The sequence below is a fragment of the Eucalyptus grandis genome, chromosome 4 (genome assembly GCF_016545825.1).
Source record: "Eucalyptus grandis isolate ANBG69807.140 chromosome 4, ASM1654582v1, whole genome shotgun sequence".
NCBI classification, from domain to species: domain Eukaryota; kingdom Viridiplantae; phylum Streptophyta; class Magnoliopsida; order Myrtales; family Myrtaceae; genus Eucalyptus; species Eucalyptus grandis.
Genome location: NC_052615.1, coordinates 25,252,353 through 25,267,879, shown reverse-complemented (window position 1 = coordinate 25,267,879; position 15,527 = coordinate 25,252,353). Strand labels below are relative to the sequence as shown.

General features: G+C 37.1%; 1 protein-coding gene across 1 annotated transcript; it reads left to right on the top strand.

Moving 5' to 3' along the window:
* Positions 1-13,180: 13,180 nt before the first annotated feature.
* Positions 13,181-15,297, top strand: LOC104442899 (transient receptor potential cation channel subfamily A member 1-like). Its single transcript, XM_018872626.2, has 2 exons — positions 13,181-13,255; positions 14,202-15,297. Exon 2 carries the CDS (start codon positions 14,216-14,218, stop codon positions 14,753-14,755), a length of 540 nt encoding a protein of 179 aa, XP_018728171.2. The 5' UTR covers positions 13,181-13,255; positions 14,202-14,215; the 3' UTR covers positions 14,756-15,297.
* Positions 15,298-15,527: the final 230 nt, after the last annotated feature.

Here is a 15,527-nt window from a genome sequence, read left to right as displayed (position 1 = left end):
GAATTAGCTCCAAAAGATTTTGATGACGGTAGCATGGGACAGGTTAATTGATTGAAAACTTCCATGACAATTCCTCCTACAAACCACTCTTACACTAAAATCTTTTTTCCTATAAATCCGAGACTGCAAATGCCACATGGCAAGTAGTTTCCCTAGTGAATTGATATTTTCTGATTTTTCTTATCATTTTTCCAAGTAATAAAAATGAGAAAAAAAAACTAACAAAAATATTGCTCCGAAAGGTGCAAGTTTTATTATCAAATAATCCGTTCAACCCAGTGGCATGCCTAATCGACTGAGTACACCTACTGTAAAGATGGGACAACAAATTCTAAAGTTTGAATCACTCAAATTAAAAGCAATTGCTTATCCTATAGGTCACCACATACTTATATCACCATTTAATTAAGGCCTAATACGAGATTGTATCAAGCCCTAGCTGCCGGCCTCCTCTTCTCCTCTCTCTCTCATCTCCATGCAACTTTCTTCTTCAACCTCCATAGAGGGAAGGGCTTGAGTTCGATCTCTCTTCACTCCCTTTTTCTTTGATTGATTTGGTTTTCTTTTTGTTGTTTCCTTCTCATTTGGGGGGCTTTTTCTCTTCTGATCTAATCTAAATCTAAAAGCTTCTCTCTCCCAATTTGTGAAGGTTTACATTCCAATTTAATTTAGATTTGAAGATTTTTGCATTTATGTTTTCATGGTTTCGTTTCTCTCGAGTTTAGTTGTTGTACAAATCTAGAGTTGCAAGACATTGTAGTAGTTTTGTGAAGGCTTTGTTCAATTAGATATGTGCTCGAACAACCTTTTTACTTTGAATGGCGATGGCTGGGGACATCGAACCTAGACGCACACCACCGAAAGACAAAGCCATAGCAATTTGTGGAGTTCTCGATGTGTGCTCATTATTGAAGACGGATTCAGTGATCGATCAACAATTTTGATTTGAAAAAATCACGGATATGCTCTTTGAACATGTGGCTCTTAACTTTGTTTTGATGATTCATCTTATTATTTGGAACTTGTTTTGCTTTGAAACTATCTAGGGTTTATTTTGGTTTGCAGTTGGATGCGTTGTCTTTTTGTGGAAATGAATGAAATGTAACCTTTCAATTAAAAGAAAATTAAGGCCTAATACCATATACCAGTTACTTATCATTAACCAATAAAATATACACAATAACATTGGCTTCTAGTGACTAAGAAGATTCTAAAAAGTTGCTGGTTTTACTTTCTTTTTATCTTTTTGAGGTTAATTTATGGAGAGATTATTGTGATTCTTTGATACCATGATTCTCTTTCGTTCTCCCAGATTAATTACAGCGATATATTATTTTTTGAAAAAAAAAACATAATAAAATTTAATAATACTAACACGTAGCGATCAATTTTTTTTTTTTTTTGGTCTGAGTAGTGATCAACTTAAATAGACGGGAATGTCATGTTTAAAAATTTAAAAAAAAAATTCTCTTGATTTACTGAGTAATTCGCAAACTCATATTATCTTAGTATTTTATTCAAGAACAAGGACAAATCTAGCGCGAAGTGGGGGTGCTGCTTGCCGAAGGTCAAAAATTAACTTTCCAAAGGATATAATCCCACTTTCGTATCTATAACCTCATTTATTGTAACTGTGTGCAAATTATTTTGAATACTAGCTATTTGCAATGCTAAAGTATAAGTTTAATCGGTATACGAGACTTGTACATTATTTTATGAATCTCCAGATAACCAGGTTTTCTCACTTTCGTAGCCCTAGATTATATAAAGAGAAAAGTTACAAATTGATTAATTTCAACACGTTAGTGTTTGCAAGAATTTCTTTTGATTAGTAAAGTGAAGTGAGAGAGGACAAAGTTGTAAATGGGTTTATTGGCGGTGTCTACAAGGATGTCTTCCAGTATGTATGCTTTATTTTCTAGCCAAAACAATAAATATTGCGACCTTACCATCAACATGATATTGCCCTTTCTAACTGCGATTCATCTACCTTCACACGGCATTAAAATGCATCATTCTAATTTCATTGCGCTAGAGTTATATACCAGTACTAGGACTGATCGGTTCCCAGGTCGATCCTGTTGCGAGGTAGAACCAGGAATCAAACCAGGCGGACCAATTCCCAGACTCTAGGATCGGGAAATGAGCCCAACCGGTCCTGAAACTAGTAATCGGACTGACTGATTGGTCCAGTTCGGTTTGGTGGAATTGATAATTTGTCATTTGTTTGTCGCCGTGTTGGATGAGTTAGTGCTTGTGGCTTGAGGATCTTCCGATTATGCAGTGAAGGATGAGGAGATAAGTAGTTGTTTCAATTGGATTGGTCCTTTTTTAGTGACCCCGTCTTGTCGATGGGCTGACGAGAGTGCACTGTTTTGTTGATAGCTCTGTCTTTTTCTGTAGATCATCCAGAAAGTATTTTGTTCAGTGGCTGCATGGCCTTGTTGTCAATTCATAAACCGCAGCATAATTGCAAAGGAGCTGGTGTGATGCTAATAAACTTGCCTTTCATAGATTCCGTCGCAACGTTTCTCAGTTTGTCGCCGGTAGAGCAGTGACTAATGACTAGCGAGGTGTTCTCTGATCCAAAAAGCGTCCGCCATCGTCAATCCAGAAGAAGGAGAAAGAAAGACGGAGATGGAGATGGTCGGAGAGGCAGACCAGAAGGAGATGGCCGGCGAAGGTCAAGATTCAGCCATGCCTTCACCTCCAGACGAGCCCGTGGGTGTCCTTGCCGATTCTTCCCCTTCTGCCTTCGATTCTGATTCCGATTCCAACTCCGACTTCGACTCCAAGGCTGAGGACAAGCTCCGGATTGAAGCCCTGGAGTCCCAGCTCTACAACAATCCTTCCGACTACGACGCGCACCTCCAAATGCTCCTCCCTTTTGCTCCCTTTACTTATGATTTCTCCTTTTTCCTTCTCCCACGTCCATGTATCCCACGCCTAAACTGGTGTAGTTCGGCGTGTCTTTTGATTGCACGACGGTCCTTCGCCCAGCCTCAGGAGGACTGCGACCACAACGACCGATTCTGTCTTCAAGAATCAAGCTTAAAGCTTCGGTTTTTTCAGTGGGTTTTTATCAGCTTGTGTTAATCGGAAGGGAGGGGAAAGCAAAACGCGGAAGGGAGGGGAAAGCAGTAAGCAAAAAGGGAAGGAGGGGAAAGGAAAACCTCAAATGGGCAAAAGGGTTTTTCTTAAATTTTTTTATATTAATTGGTCCGGTCCAGTCAGTCCCGTTGGTCTGATTCCCACCTTAGAATTGAGAACCGGACTGCCCTCTCTGGAAACTACCCAGAATTGGCCGGTCCGGTCTGGTCTAGGCAGTTCTCAATTTGGGCAATTCCTATTACACACTCCTAACCAGTACAATATGTCTTACATTTATGGGATTGTGAAATTAAAAACAATCACTAACATCTCTATTTTGACTAACTTGCCTATACCACTATAGGAAATGACACACAAGCCCGCTGCGCCAACACATAAAGTTCTAACTTTGGCTTTAGCTCACTCATGCCGACACGGCGGAAGCGCCTACCATATTAATTTGAGATTTCACGAGATTTATCTATCAACTACAACTCATATATGGCAATGTGAGATCAGAGGGATATCTAGTAGCCTACATATCTAAATTAAAACTCATGACCTATTGGGTCAACACATTACATTTGTCTATCCACGAAATTTAACAAGTGGGGGAATGGTAACCAGAGTAATGTCTTGACAAAGCATGTACTATTTAAATGAAGTTTAATATCTTCATTGTCCATTAATAGTTGCATATGAAAAATTAAAACTGATTAGAAAGTACCCCTAATTGTCTACCACGCAACGTTGCTTCATATTAAAATATAGGGATAAGAGTATGGAAAGTTCTAAAATTTATTGCAATTGAATCATAAAATTTTCAAAAAGTGTGACCAAGTCATAAACTTGTTATGAAAAAGTGATTGAGTCCTAAACTTCCAAAAAGTCTAATTAAGTCCTAAAACTTATTGAACTTGTGCAATTAAATCATTCCATTAACTCTATCCAATTTAGCAAATGGAAAGCGCTAATAAGTTTTAAGACTTGATTGTACTTTTTGAAAATTTTAGGATTCAATTACACTTTTATAATAAGTTTTAGGACTTACGAAACACTTATCTCTAGAAACTATGACAACTTTGAAAATAAAGAACATGATAAGGCTTGACTTTCTTTTGGCACCTCAAAGCAAGTCTATCTATTCTTTATAGAGGGTCCATTTGTCCAACTAAAGTTTTGATTTGGCTTTGTTTGCTTGTTCAAAAAGCAGACATGGTCTTTGAATGATGTATTTTCAGGTGCATTAAGCATCCTATGAAGGTTATCACGTAACAGATTTTCGGATTCGTGTTAACTTTCTTGTAGTGTTGAATGTGTATTCAAATTTAAATTGTCTGTTTGTGAGGACTACCTTCATCTAGTGGGGATTAATCAAATACCTGAAGATTTTGATGAATACTGCAGAACTACAAGAAGTTTTAGGCCAATTGTTCACTATATATTCGAGTTGGTATCTTGATCAAGTCTCTAAAAAATTGATCAATGAAATCGATTGGCACACATAAAGAAATATGATATGACGGGAAGAAAGCGTTTTTTTTTTTTTTTCTATTTCTTGTCTCATAATTGATCAACTAGAGGAGATGTTGTCAATAGCAGCATAAAGCTATGGCAACAGAGATTTCCAGATCGTAAACTAAATATTCAAATCTCACCGACTACGAGATATTTTATAAGCCTCGGAATAACTACATCTCCACATCCGTACCCCAAGTTTTTTTTTTTTTTTTTAAATTCCAATTTGAATGATAGATTTCTACTAAGAAGGTTTTTCTGGGCGAAAAAGGGCTTTCTTTGGTCTCATCCGATTAACCTTATTTTAGTGTACTGAAAAATACCTTTGGAGTTCAAAGCATTTCATATTCCACAACCAAAAAGAAAATATCACTTAGTTGAGTGGTTTAAATCTACGAATAAATCTATATTCTTATTTTACTTGAAATGTTATTCAACAAGTAATTAAGAGATCTTTATATGGTGTATACAATGATAATGTTAAGCTATCTATTGTAAAATATTGCTAAAGATAATGGATCTTGCAATTAAATCAATACGAGAGAATGAAATCACCGGTGAAATAAATGAGAAACAAAAAAAGTAAATGAGAGATTCACATGATTTGATCCAAGTGTCTAATTCTACTCCACAGAGAGAGTTAATAACAAATAATCTATTAATCAATTACAGAATTATAGAGTTATAATTACTCCTATGCTTAAGTGTTTTCCGACCCTATATTACACTCAAACATACACTATTTAGTTTCATGTAATTACTCGATAAAACATGATAAAAGAAATCACTGAGAATTATCTCATAGCTTGAAAAACTCATGTCTCCATGAAGAAAATGTCTCAATTAGATGTAAACTTTCTTTGCACTAAAATCACCATATGATACCTTTGTCTAGGGGAGATTAGCAATGGTGAGCATAAGTCTGAGTTTATCAATATATTCAGTTGGATCAATCTTTAATCAAAATCAATACCTTCATTTGGAAAGATCACTAAGAGAGAGTCAAAGTCTGAACTCGTGAATATATTCAGTTATACCTATATTCATTAAAAAAATTAAGTTAATAAGTTATAGGTCAACTAAGATTATTAACTATTCAATAACATACCAATTCTCCAATGTAAATTTTTCTAGCACAACTCACACATGCATTATAATACTATCAAATTTGGTACACATCATACTCTAACATTTTAATTTTTCCATACAGCTAGTCATGATTCCACAATTTTTCTACTTTAATATTAAACAACAAAAATAGGGTTATAGTGGAGATTGAAGTGGCAATTATGGTGGGGGAGTTGCTAAGTGGTAGTAGGTTTCGCGACCTTCCCAATAGTGAACCACTAGGGGAAGGCTAATGGATTATTAATGGGAATGAAGGTTTCCTCATGAGGCAATTGCTTGTGTTTAGCATGGGCTCTTCCCAAGCCCCACCAATCTTAACTTGGGATTAGACATGTAATTTACCTTATCTTATCTTTTGGAGCCGCCGCTAATCTTCATGGGTCGATTAGACACACAAGTAAAACGTGAGAGTATATTTTGCTTCTTCGAATCATATATTCAAATGGATTTGAGGAGTTAATTACACTAGATTAATCCAATGCCGTTTTGGTACTTTTTCTTATTATTTTGAAAATATTTTTGCAAGCAATCTTAGTTGATTTTATGCAATGCGCTAGTATGAGAGATAGTGATCATGTGAGTGTGCAATCAAGAAAGTAACACTCAATAATCAAAGCAGTAAATAGATTGTAAAAAATTTAAAGAACCTGGATTCACCAAACCAAAGCAAAGCATATAACTATCCATCACCAAGTGGTTTCTACAAACTATTAGCTAGGAATATATGCATACATAATGCATGAACGGTGTCTATGATTTGCATGAGTCAATGACTAACTAATAGGCAATATATTCTAATTTTTTAATTTTTTATTATTTAACCAACACAATGATTGAAGAAAAACACAAATAAACCCTAGAGTTCTATGTTAAAAGAAATTTACCGATAAGCCAAGGACCTAATAAAACAACTAAATGACATGCAAGAATGATGCAGCTACATGATATGCATGATTAGTTTTAAATGACATATGATGGAATTAATTTTATCTATGTGGGACATTAGTCAGAATTAATCCTACATGATCTACTGAATCTACTGAATAGTAGGCGATATGAATTTTAGAAAAAGTTAGCCTAATTAATGCAATCTACGTGAGACTCTCTAATTTGACTTTTTATTCTTTTTTTCTTTTATAAATTAACAACAAGACAGATGACCGTAAAGTCTATAAATTAAATGAGCATGCGATTTATATTATATATGCAATATGGAACATTTTAAATAATGTATGCTCTATTCTTAGTTAATTAGCAAAAATGAGTGGTCTATAGAAATCATGAATCTATTCTATATGAAGACCATATGGAGTGCAATTTTTAAATTAAAAATCCGAGACCTAACGAACAATTAGTGATTATGGAATTATATGCTATGGATGATGCATGTAATGCCATTAATAGTTAACGTTATCCATATGATTACTGCTAAAAGCCTTGTATTATATGATACGCATGCTATGGGACTGATTAACTCGAAACCTACATGCAATCTACATATTCTAATGACATTTTATTTTAATGAAAACTAGGCGTTATCCTAAATTTATATGCATTTTAAGATTAAGTGCATTGCCCCAAATATGAAATTATGAGTGCACCCTAAGCTCTAAATATGTATGCGAGATTATGATATGCAATTTATACATGATGATCGTCAAGCATCAAATTATATGTTTTACCGAAGTTTATTATTAAAAATCAAAGACATTATTGTGATGCATCTAAAATTTTCCAACCAATCATGCATAAAAAGATATGTGATAGTCACAAATAATGAAGGGGCGACACTAAGGAACTGACCTTTAAGCCCAAAGGTCCAACGCTCTAATATTCCTTGACTAATGCAGGAAAATATAAAAAGCAGAATTAGATATCCTAAGGCTTTACTAAATGTCACGAACTTAACATTATATACTAAAAATTAAGCCACCACATCAAAGACTTAGCTTACGTAGAATCAAAGTGGCAACTAAGTGATCGAAGTAGCGCGACAAAGGTAATAAACGCTCGTGAAGCTGCTGCAGGGATGTCCAAAAAGCTAGGTTGACTCAAGGAAGAGGTTCCAAGCAAAGCCAGCAAGTCCAAATGTAGCTGGGGATGCAGCGGGGCTGAGCAGGAATCGCCGGAGATTGGTGGAGACACCTAAAGTTGACCGCAGGGAACTCAGCAAGTCGAAGAAGGCAAGGCTGAAGGTCAGGGCTTGCTGAAATTCGCTGGTTCACCGGGAATAGCTTTGGATACTGCAGGAAAATTATAGGCGCGGTGGAAGCTCGACCGAGGCTACTGGACTCAGTTAACGCATCAAGAGCTCGATGGGGTTTACTTGAACTGGTCTGGGGAAGAGCCAGGTTTTCCCAGTGGGCAATCGAACCCAATCCCTAATTTTTAGTGTAATAAACGACTAGAAAAAATCATAATTTAGGTGTCAATGTTAAATTTAGTGACAACGGTGGCATATTGTTAGATTGGGAATGATAGTGGCATCTTAGAAATAGGGGTAGGGCTGGTGCATGGTAACGACTTTAGTGGTTGTGATAGTAATTGGTAACTTCATAAGCAGTTGATTCAGCCTTGATGAGATGATTCGAAGACTCCATCCTTGAAGGTTCCTTAGACATTCACTTAGTTGAAGAACTATGGAGGATGGTTCTTGTTGCTACCTACCTCACATGGGGAAGGCGTAGAAGTCTAAAGTGACCACGTTTCAGGAAGTATCCTGGATGTGAAATGGTTTTGCATCTTATGGAAAAGTGGAAGACAAGACGCCTTACAAGTTTAGAAAAAGAAAAAAGAAGCTGCAGGGAGACCTGTGCTTTCCTTTTAAGTTGCGAAGTGGTTCAAGTCTTCACTGATTTCACAAAATTGCTTCAATTTTAAGCGGCACCACTCAATAAGAAAAAGTTGCATGTGTAATATTCCATGGTATGCACTCCCCATTATGAAAACTATGCTATGTTGATATTATTTTTTAGGATTGAACCCAATCCCTAATTTTTAGTGTAATAAACAAGAAAAATCATAATTTAGATGTCAATGTTAAATTTAGTGACAACGGTGGCTTGTTGTTAGATTTGGAATGATAGTGGGAAGTTAGAAATGAGGGTAGGGCTGGTGCATGGTAACGGCGACAGTGGTTGTGATAGTAATTGGTAACTTCATAAGCAGTTGATTCAGCCATGATGAGACGATCCAATGACTCTCTCCTTGATGGTTCCTTAAACATTTACTTCGCTGAAGGACTATCGAGGCTTGTTCTCCTTGCTACATATCTCACATGTGGAAGGCGTAGAAGTCTAAAGTTACCACGTTCAAAGAAGTATCCTGGATGTTAAATGGTTTTGCTTCTTATGGAAAAGTGGAAGACAAGATGCCTTAGAAGTTTAGAAAAAAAGAAAAAAGAAAAAAGAGAAGTTGCAAGGAGACGTGTGCTTTCGTTTTAAGTTGTGAAGTGGTTCGAGTCTTCACTAATTTCACAAAATTACTTCAATTTTAAGTTGCACCACTGAATAGGAAAAAGTCGCATGCGTAATGTTCCATGGTACGCACTCCCCATTATGCATACTATGCTATGTTGATATTATTTGTTTTGGGATTGAACCCAATCCCTAATTTTTAGTGTAATAAACGACTGGAAAAAATCATAATTTAGGTGTCAATGTTAAATTTAGTGACAACAGTGGCATGTTGTTAGATTTGGAATGATAGTGGCATGTTAGAAATTGGGGTAGGGCTGGTGCATGGTAACAGCAATAGTGGTTGTGATAGTAATTGGTAAATTCATAAGCAATTGATTCAGCCTTGATGAGACGATCCGAAGACTCCATCCTTGAAGGTTCCTTAGACATTCACTTAGTTGAAGAACTATGGAGGATGGTTCTTGTTGCTACCTACCTCACATGGGGAAGGTGTAGAAGTCTAAAGTGTGCACGTTCCAGGAAGTATCCTGGATGTGACGTGGTTTTGCATCTTAGGGAAAAGTGGAAGACAAGATGCCTTAGAAGTTTAGAAAAAAGAAAAAAGCAGTTGCAGGGAGACTTGTGCTTTCGTTTTAAGTTGCGAAGTGATTCGAGTCTTCACTAATTTCACAAAATTGCTTCAATTTTAAGTGGCACCACTCAATAGGAAAAATTCGCATTGTAATGTTCCATGGTATGCACTCCCCATTATGCAAACTATGCTATGTTGATATTATTTTTTTAGGGATTGAACCCAATCCAAAATTTTTAGTGTAGTAAACGACTAGAAAAAATCATAATTTAGGTGTCAATGTTAAATTTAATGACAACGATGGCATGTTGTTAGCTTTGGAATGATAGTGGGATGTTAGAAATGGGGGTAGGGCTGGTGCATGGTAACGGCAAAAGTGGTTGTGATAGTAATTGGTAACTTCATAAGCAGTTGATTCAGCCTTGATGAGACGATCCAATGACTCTATCCTTGAAGGTTCCTTAGACGTTTACTTGGCTGAAGAAATATCGAGGGTGGTTCTCGTTGCTACCTACCTCACATGGGGAAGGCGTAGAAGTCTAAAGTTACCACGTTTCAAGAAGTATCCTGGATGTGAAATGGTTTTGCTTCTTAGGGAAAAGCAGAAGACAAGATGCCTTAGAAGTTTAGAAAAAAGAAAAAAGAAAAAGAAAAAAAGAAGCTACACGGAGATCTATGCTTTCCTTTTAAGTTGCAAAGTGGTTCGAGTCTTCACGGATTTCACAAAATTACTTCAATTTTAAGTGGCACCACCCAATAAGAAAAAGTCACATGCGTAATATTCCATGGTACGCACTCCCCATTATGAAAACTATGCTATGTTGATATTATTTGTTTAGGGATTGAACCCAATCCCTAATTTTTAGTGTAATAAATGACTAGAAAAAATCATAATTTTGGTGGCAATGTTAAATTTAGTGACAAAGGTGGCATGTTGTTAGATTTGGAATGATAGTGGGATGTTAGAAATGGGGGTAGGGCGGGTGCTTGGTAACGGCAACAGTGGTTGCTATAGTAATTGGTAATTTCATAAGTAGTTGATTTAGTCTTGATGAGACGATCCAATGACTCCATCCTTGAAGGTTGCTTAGACATTCATTTGGCTGAAGAACTATCAAGGGTGGTTCTCGTTGCTACCTACCTCACATGGGGAAGGCATAGAAGTCTAAAGTTACCACGTTCCAGGAAGTATCCTGGATGTGAAATGGTTTTGCTTCTTATGGAAAAGTTGAAGACAAGATGCCTTAGAAGTTTAGAAAAAAAAAAAAAGCTACAGGGAGATCTGTGCTTTCCTTTTAATTTATGTGTGGCAGAACGGAAACTTCCAAGAATTAGAGCAATATGGATTTTCTAAAGTTATATTATGAAATAAATTCCTCCCACTTGAGCTCATTCTTTATGGGGAAATTGTCCAAAAAGTCCTAAACCTATTGCACTTTTTGCAAATTCAGTCATAAACCATTAAACTTTATCAATTCAATTCTAAACCTTTTCAGTTCTTGCCGATTCAGTCCATCCAATCAATTTTGATTAGAAAATGCTGACGTGGACGCCAGCAATGCCACATAGGACCAATAGCGTTGATGTGGATAATTTTTAATAATATTTTATTATTTTATTGAATTTATGTAATTTTTTTTTTTTTTTTTTCCTTTTGTCTTTTCTTTCTCTCTTTTTTGGCTTTTTTTCCTTTTCTTTTTTTCTTTTTATTTCTTTTTCTCTTGTTCTCCACACTTGTCTTCTTCCTCGATGAGCCCCCTCTCCTCACCAAATGCTCTTCTATAGCTCCCTTGCCTAAACTAGCGCCACCACTATGACGATCCCTTCACCGACCTTTAAGGCATCAGAGCCACCATCCAACGTCGGTCGTTCAGTCCGACCGCCACCAGACGCTTGGAATGCTAACCATCACGTGAAGAAAAAAACTCGGTTCACCGGGACGAAACCCGGACGACTTGACTATGGCCAAGACAACGAAAGAAAACTAAATCTCATTGTGGCATTACATCGAACACCTAGTGTAGGCTATGGGAAAGAGGGATTTCGGCTTGATTGAGACCCAAGTACACACCGGAACTTTCGACAAGCAAATGGTAACACATAACAACTCAACGGGAATTAGCGGGACTGGAGCTCACGTGAGTCGAACGATTGCGGGCTTCGGCCTGATGTGCACTAATCAGGGCGAAAACATAACACAAGCAAGGGCTTACCAGGTTCAACTTGACGATGTCGACTGAGGGGCCGTCAGGCGAAGCTCGTGCCAGATCTGGTCTAGGCGAGGCTGACACATGCCTGGGCGGGGGCTAGCCTTGGTGAGGGCTCCTCTCACCAGATCTAGTGAGGCCGGCCCTTGCCCAGGCCAGGGCGGCCTTGCCTGGCGTCGCCGTTGCCCGGCTGACTCTTGGCGAGGCTGCCTTGGCTTGGGTGAGGGTCGGCCTCACCCGGCAACCTTGTCGGGCCGCACACAGGCGAGGGCTCCCCTGCCGGGGCTCCTCCTTGTGCGGCCGGGTCTTGCCGGTGATGGGTGAGGCTAGCTAGCTATCTGTGGCTAGTGGCCAGCCACCGAAAAGGCCAAGAAAAAGCCAAAAAGAAAAAAGAAAGAAAAAAAGGGAAAAAATAAAAAAATATTAAAATATTAAAATATTTAAAATTATTAAAAATTATCCACGTCAGTACCGATAGTCCTACGTGGCATCGCCGGCATCCACATTAGCATTTCCCGGCCAAAATTGGTCGGATGGACTAAATCAACAAGAAGTAAAAATGTTTAGGACTAAATTGGCAAAGTTATAAGGTTTAGGACTGAATTGGTAATAATGCAATAGGTTTAGGACTTTTTGGACAATTTCCCCATTCTTTATATACACAAGTTCACTCACAACTACTCTATATCTTGAGAAAGGTAGAGAGACAGTGAGAGTGCATCCTAAAGTGTATGAGGTTGTAAAGTCGGGAGACTTTGATTCCTTGGAGACAATAATTTCAGGAAATGGAGAGGACCTTTTCCCCCAAACAACACCAAAGGAGAACAACATTCTTCATGTTGTGGCTCAATACAGGCAAGTAAATTTCATTGAAGGTCTTCTTCAATGTTCATCAAGACCGTCCCTTTGTTGGCAAGTTAACGACAAAGGAGACACTCCCCTGCATCTTGCTGCTAAAGTGGGAAGTTGTGAAGCGGTTCGAGTCTTCACTGATTTCACAAAATTACTTCATTGGGTTGTTGAGAACGGACAAGTTGATGCATGCAAAGAGCTACTTCGAAAGTAGAATTTGCATAAGGATACGGCGCTGCACCATGCAATAAGAGGAGGCCATAATTTGGTGGTGCAGTTGCTGATTGAAGAGGATTCTCAACTGTGTGATATTATTAATGCTGCTAATGAGTCTCCACTTTATCTTGCAACAGATCAAGAACTTTCTCATGCCACTGAGCTGATTTTAGGTGTTTTCTCATGGTCATCCTCACATAAGGGCCCTAAGGGTTTGACAGCTTTGCATGCCGGAATCTCTCTCTCATTGACCAGTAAGTATTACAAGATAATAAGCCCAGTGATAGCAAATCCAAAACATATTTATTTATTATTATGTTTAGTTTGGGGAGAGGTCGAACACGCTATTTGATTAGTAATATACGAGGGTTATGTTTTGGAAAGATTTGAGTTGTAATTCTCATTGCATTTTCTTTATTGTTTTACTTATCGACTATAAAATAAGTCCAACCGATTCATCTTCTCTTGAAACACGGACCAAAAAAAAAAAAAAAATAGTATCCATTTTAGATTATCCATCAATTCGGAAAAATTGCTATTTACAATGTTCGTAATAGCATTTCGCACACGCTAATTTCTTTCTACACGTTTTTCTAGATCTTGTTCTCTTACTTTTTATTTCCTAAACTATACCAATATTTTCAGCTTGCAAGTGATGATGAGGCACGTGGCAATATATATACAAAGGATCAGGGTATATATGCTAAATTTCTTAATCCTTGAGGGTAAATTATGATGACTTGAAAGGAAAGGGATGCAATGATTTTACTTTTGAAAATGTAGAAGGTGCTAGTCCTCTTTCATTATCTAAATCCTCTTATAAAGTTGAGTTGGACAGGATATTTTCCATAAAATGATTGGCATTGGAGTAAATTTTAGCCTTTTATTCTAGCCTTGACAGTGCAAATGCCTTGCCAAAAATATGAGAAACTTCTTCTCAAACTGCTTAACGAATTTCTAACAATTTCACTTTTCAATTGATAAACTTTATGAATTTCTGCATTATGCTAGATTGAAAGCAGTCAGGTTCTACAAGTGTTACACAAGATCGCCAGAAAAAACTTCAAATTACCATGACATAGTCCTTCCTAGTACACACAAAATGGGAAAAACTTAACACGATGAAGCGCAGTTTTAGTATCTATGTCTAGATGCTATAAACAGACTAAATCATAACATTTTCCTATTTTATATGCAAAGTTTGGGAGAAAATCATGGAGAAAAGACCAGAAGCGATCAGAGAAAGAGATGATATGGGGTGGACTCCTCTTCATTACGTTGCTTACTTGGGCAAAGTTGAAGCAGTTAGAGTACTCCTCCAACATGATACTTCTGTGACATACGATTTAGACAATGCGGGGGAATCGGCTCTTCACCTTGCAGCATTTCAAGGCCATGCCAAGGTCATTGATGAGCTTGTTAGATCCTGTCTTGATGCTTTTGACATAATAAACACCAAAGGGCAGACGGCTCTTCATGCAGCTGTTGTCGGTGGACGAGTGAATGTAGTTAAGTACATACTACGAATGCCAAACCTGAAGTATCTCATCAACGAACAAGACACCGATGGAAACACGGCTCTGCATTTGGCTGCACTTCATAGAAGTTACAACATCATATTCATACTTGCACAAGACAAGAGGGTGGACCATTTGGCTAAAAATAAGGATCATTTGACCGCAATTGACATTTTTGATACTTATAAGGAGGTATGCTTGCTTGAACATTATAGAGCTCGATTTGTTCACTTTTAGAGAAATTTCTTCAGTATCATTTAGAAACTGTGGCCCGAGTGATACTCATTTCATGTGCAAACAAACTACCCAATTGAAGTCTTTTTGCGTCAACTTTGTTTTGTTTATTCGAATGTTTAAGCATATTAACTATATTTTCAATTCTCGTTCCAAATCAGTTGGACACACATTTGAAAAAGGGCCTCGGAGTGAAGTGATTTCACAATTCATAAATTACAATAAAGAATGAGAAAATTGGGTAGAATTGAACTTTGTGGTTGAGCCTCATTATCACAAGGCTTCGTGGCCTCCCACCTCACCTAACATTAATTAGCAAACGAACTATTTTTAATTGGACAAAAAATAAAGTCTTTCTTTATCATTAACGTTCCTACAAAATATCAACATCAATTCATATAGCTTACGAATTTAAATGTGATCTGATATAATAGTCAACAAACCTAAACTCATGATTTGAAGGAACATTATATCAACATCAATTCATATAGCTTATGAATTTAGAAGTGATCTGATATAATAGTCAACAAACCTAAACTCATGATTTGAAGTCTCTATGTTTTTTTTTTTTTTGGATACGAGTTGGTATATATTGTATTTTTTTTATCATTAACTAAATGTGTATTGTCATATCTTCTTCTTCGTCTTTTTCTTCTTAAAAATATTAATTTATCTATAAATTGGATGTGTGGACAAAAACGACTTATTGACGAAGTAAAAAGTGAATTATGTATAGACTAATGGAAAAATTAATTAGGCAATATTTATGAGTATT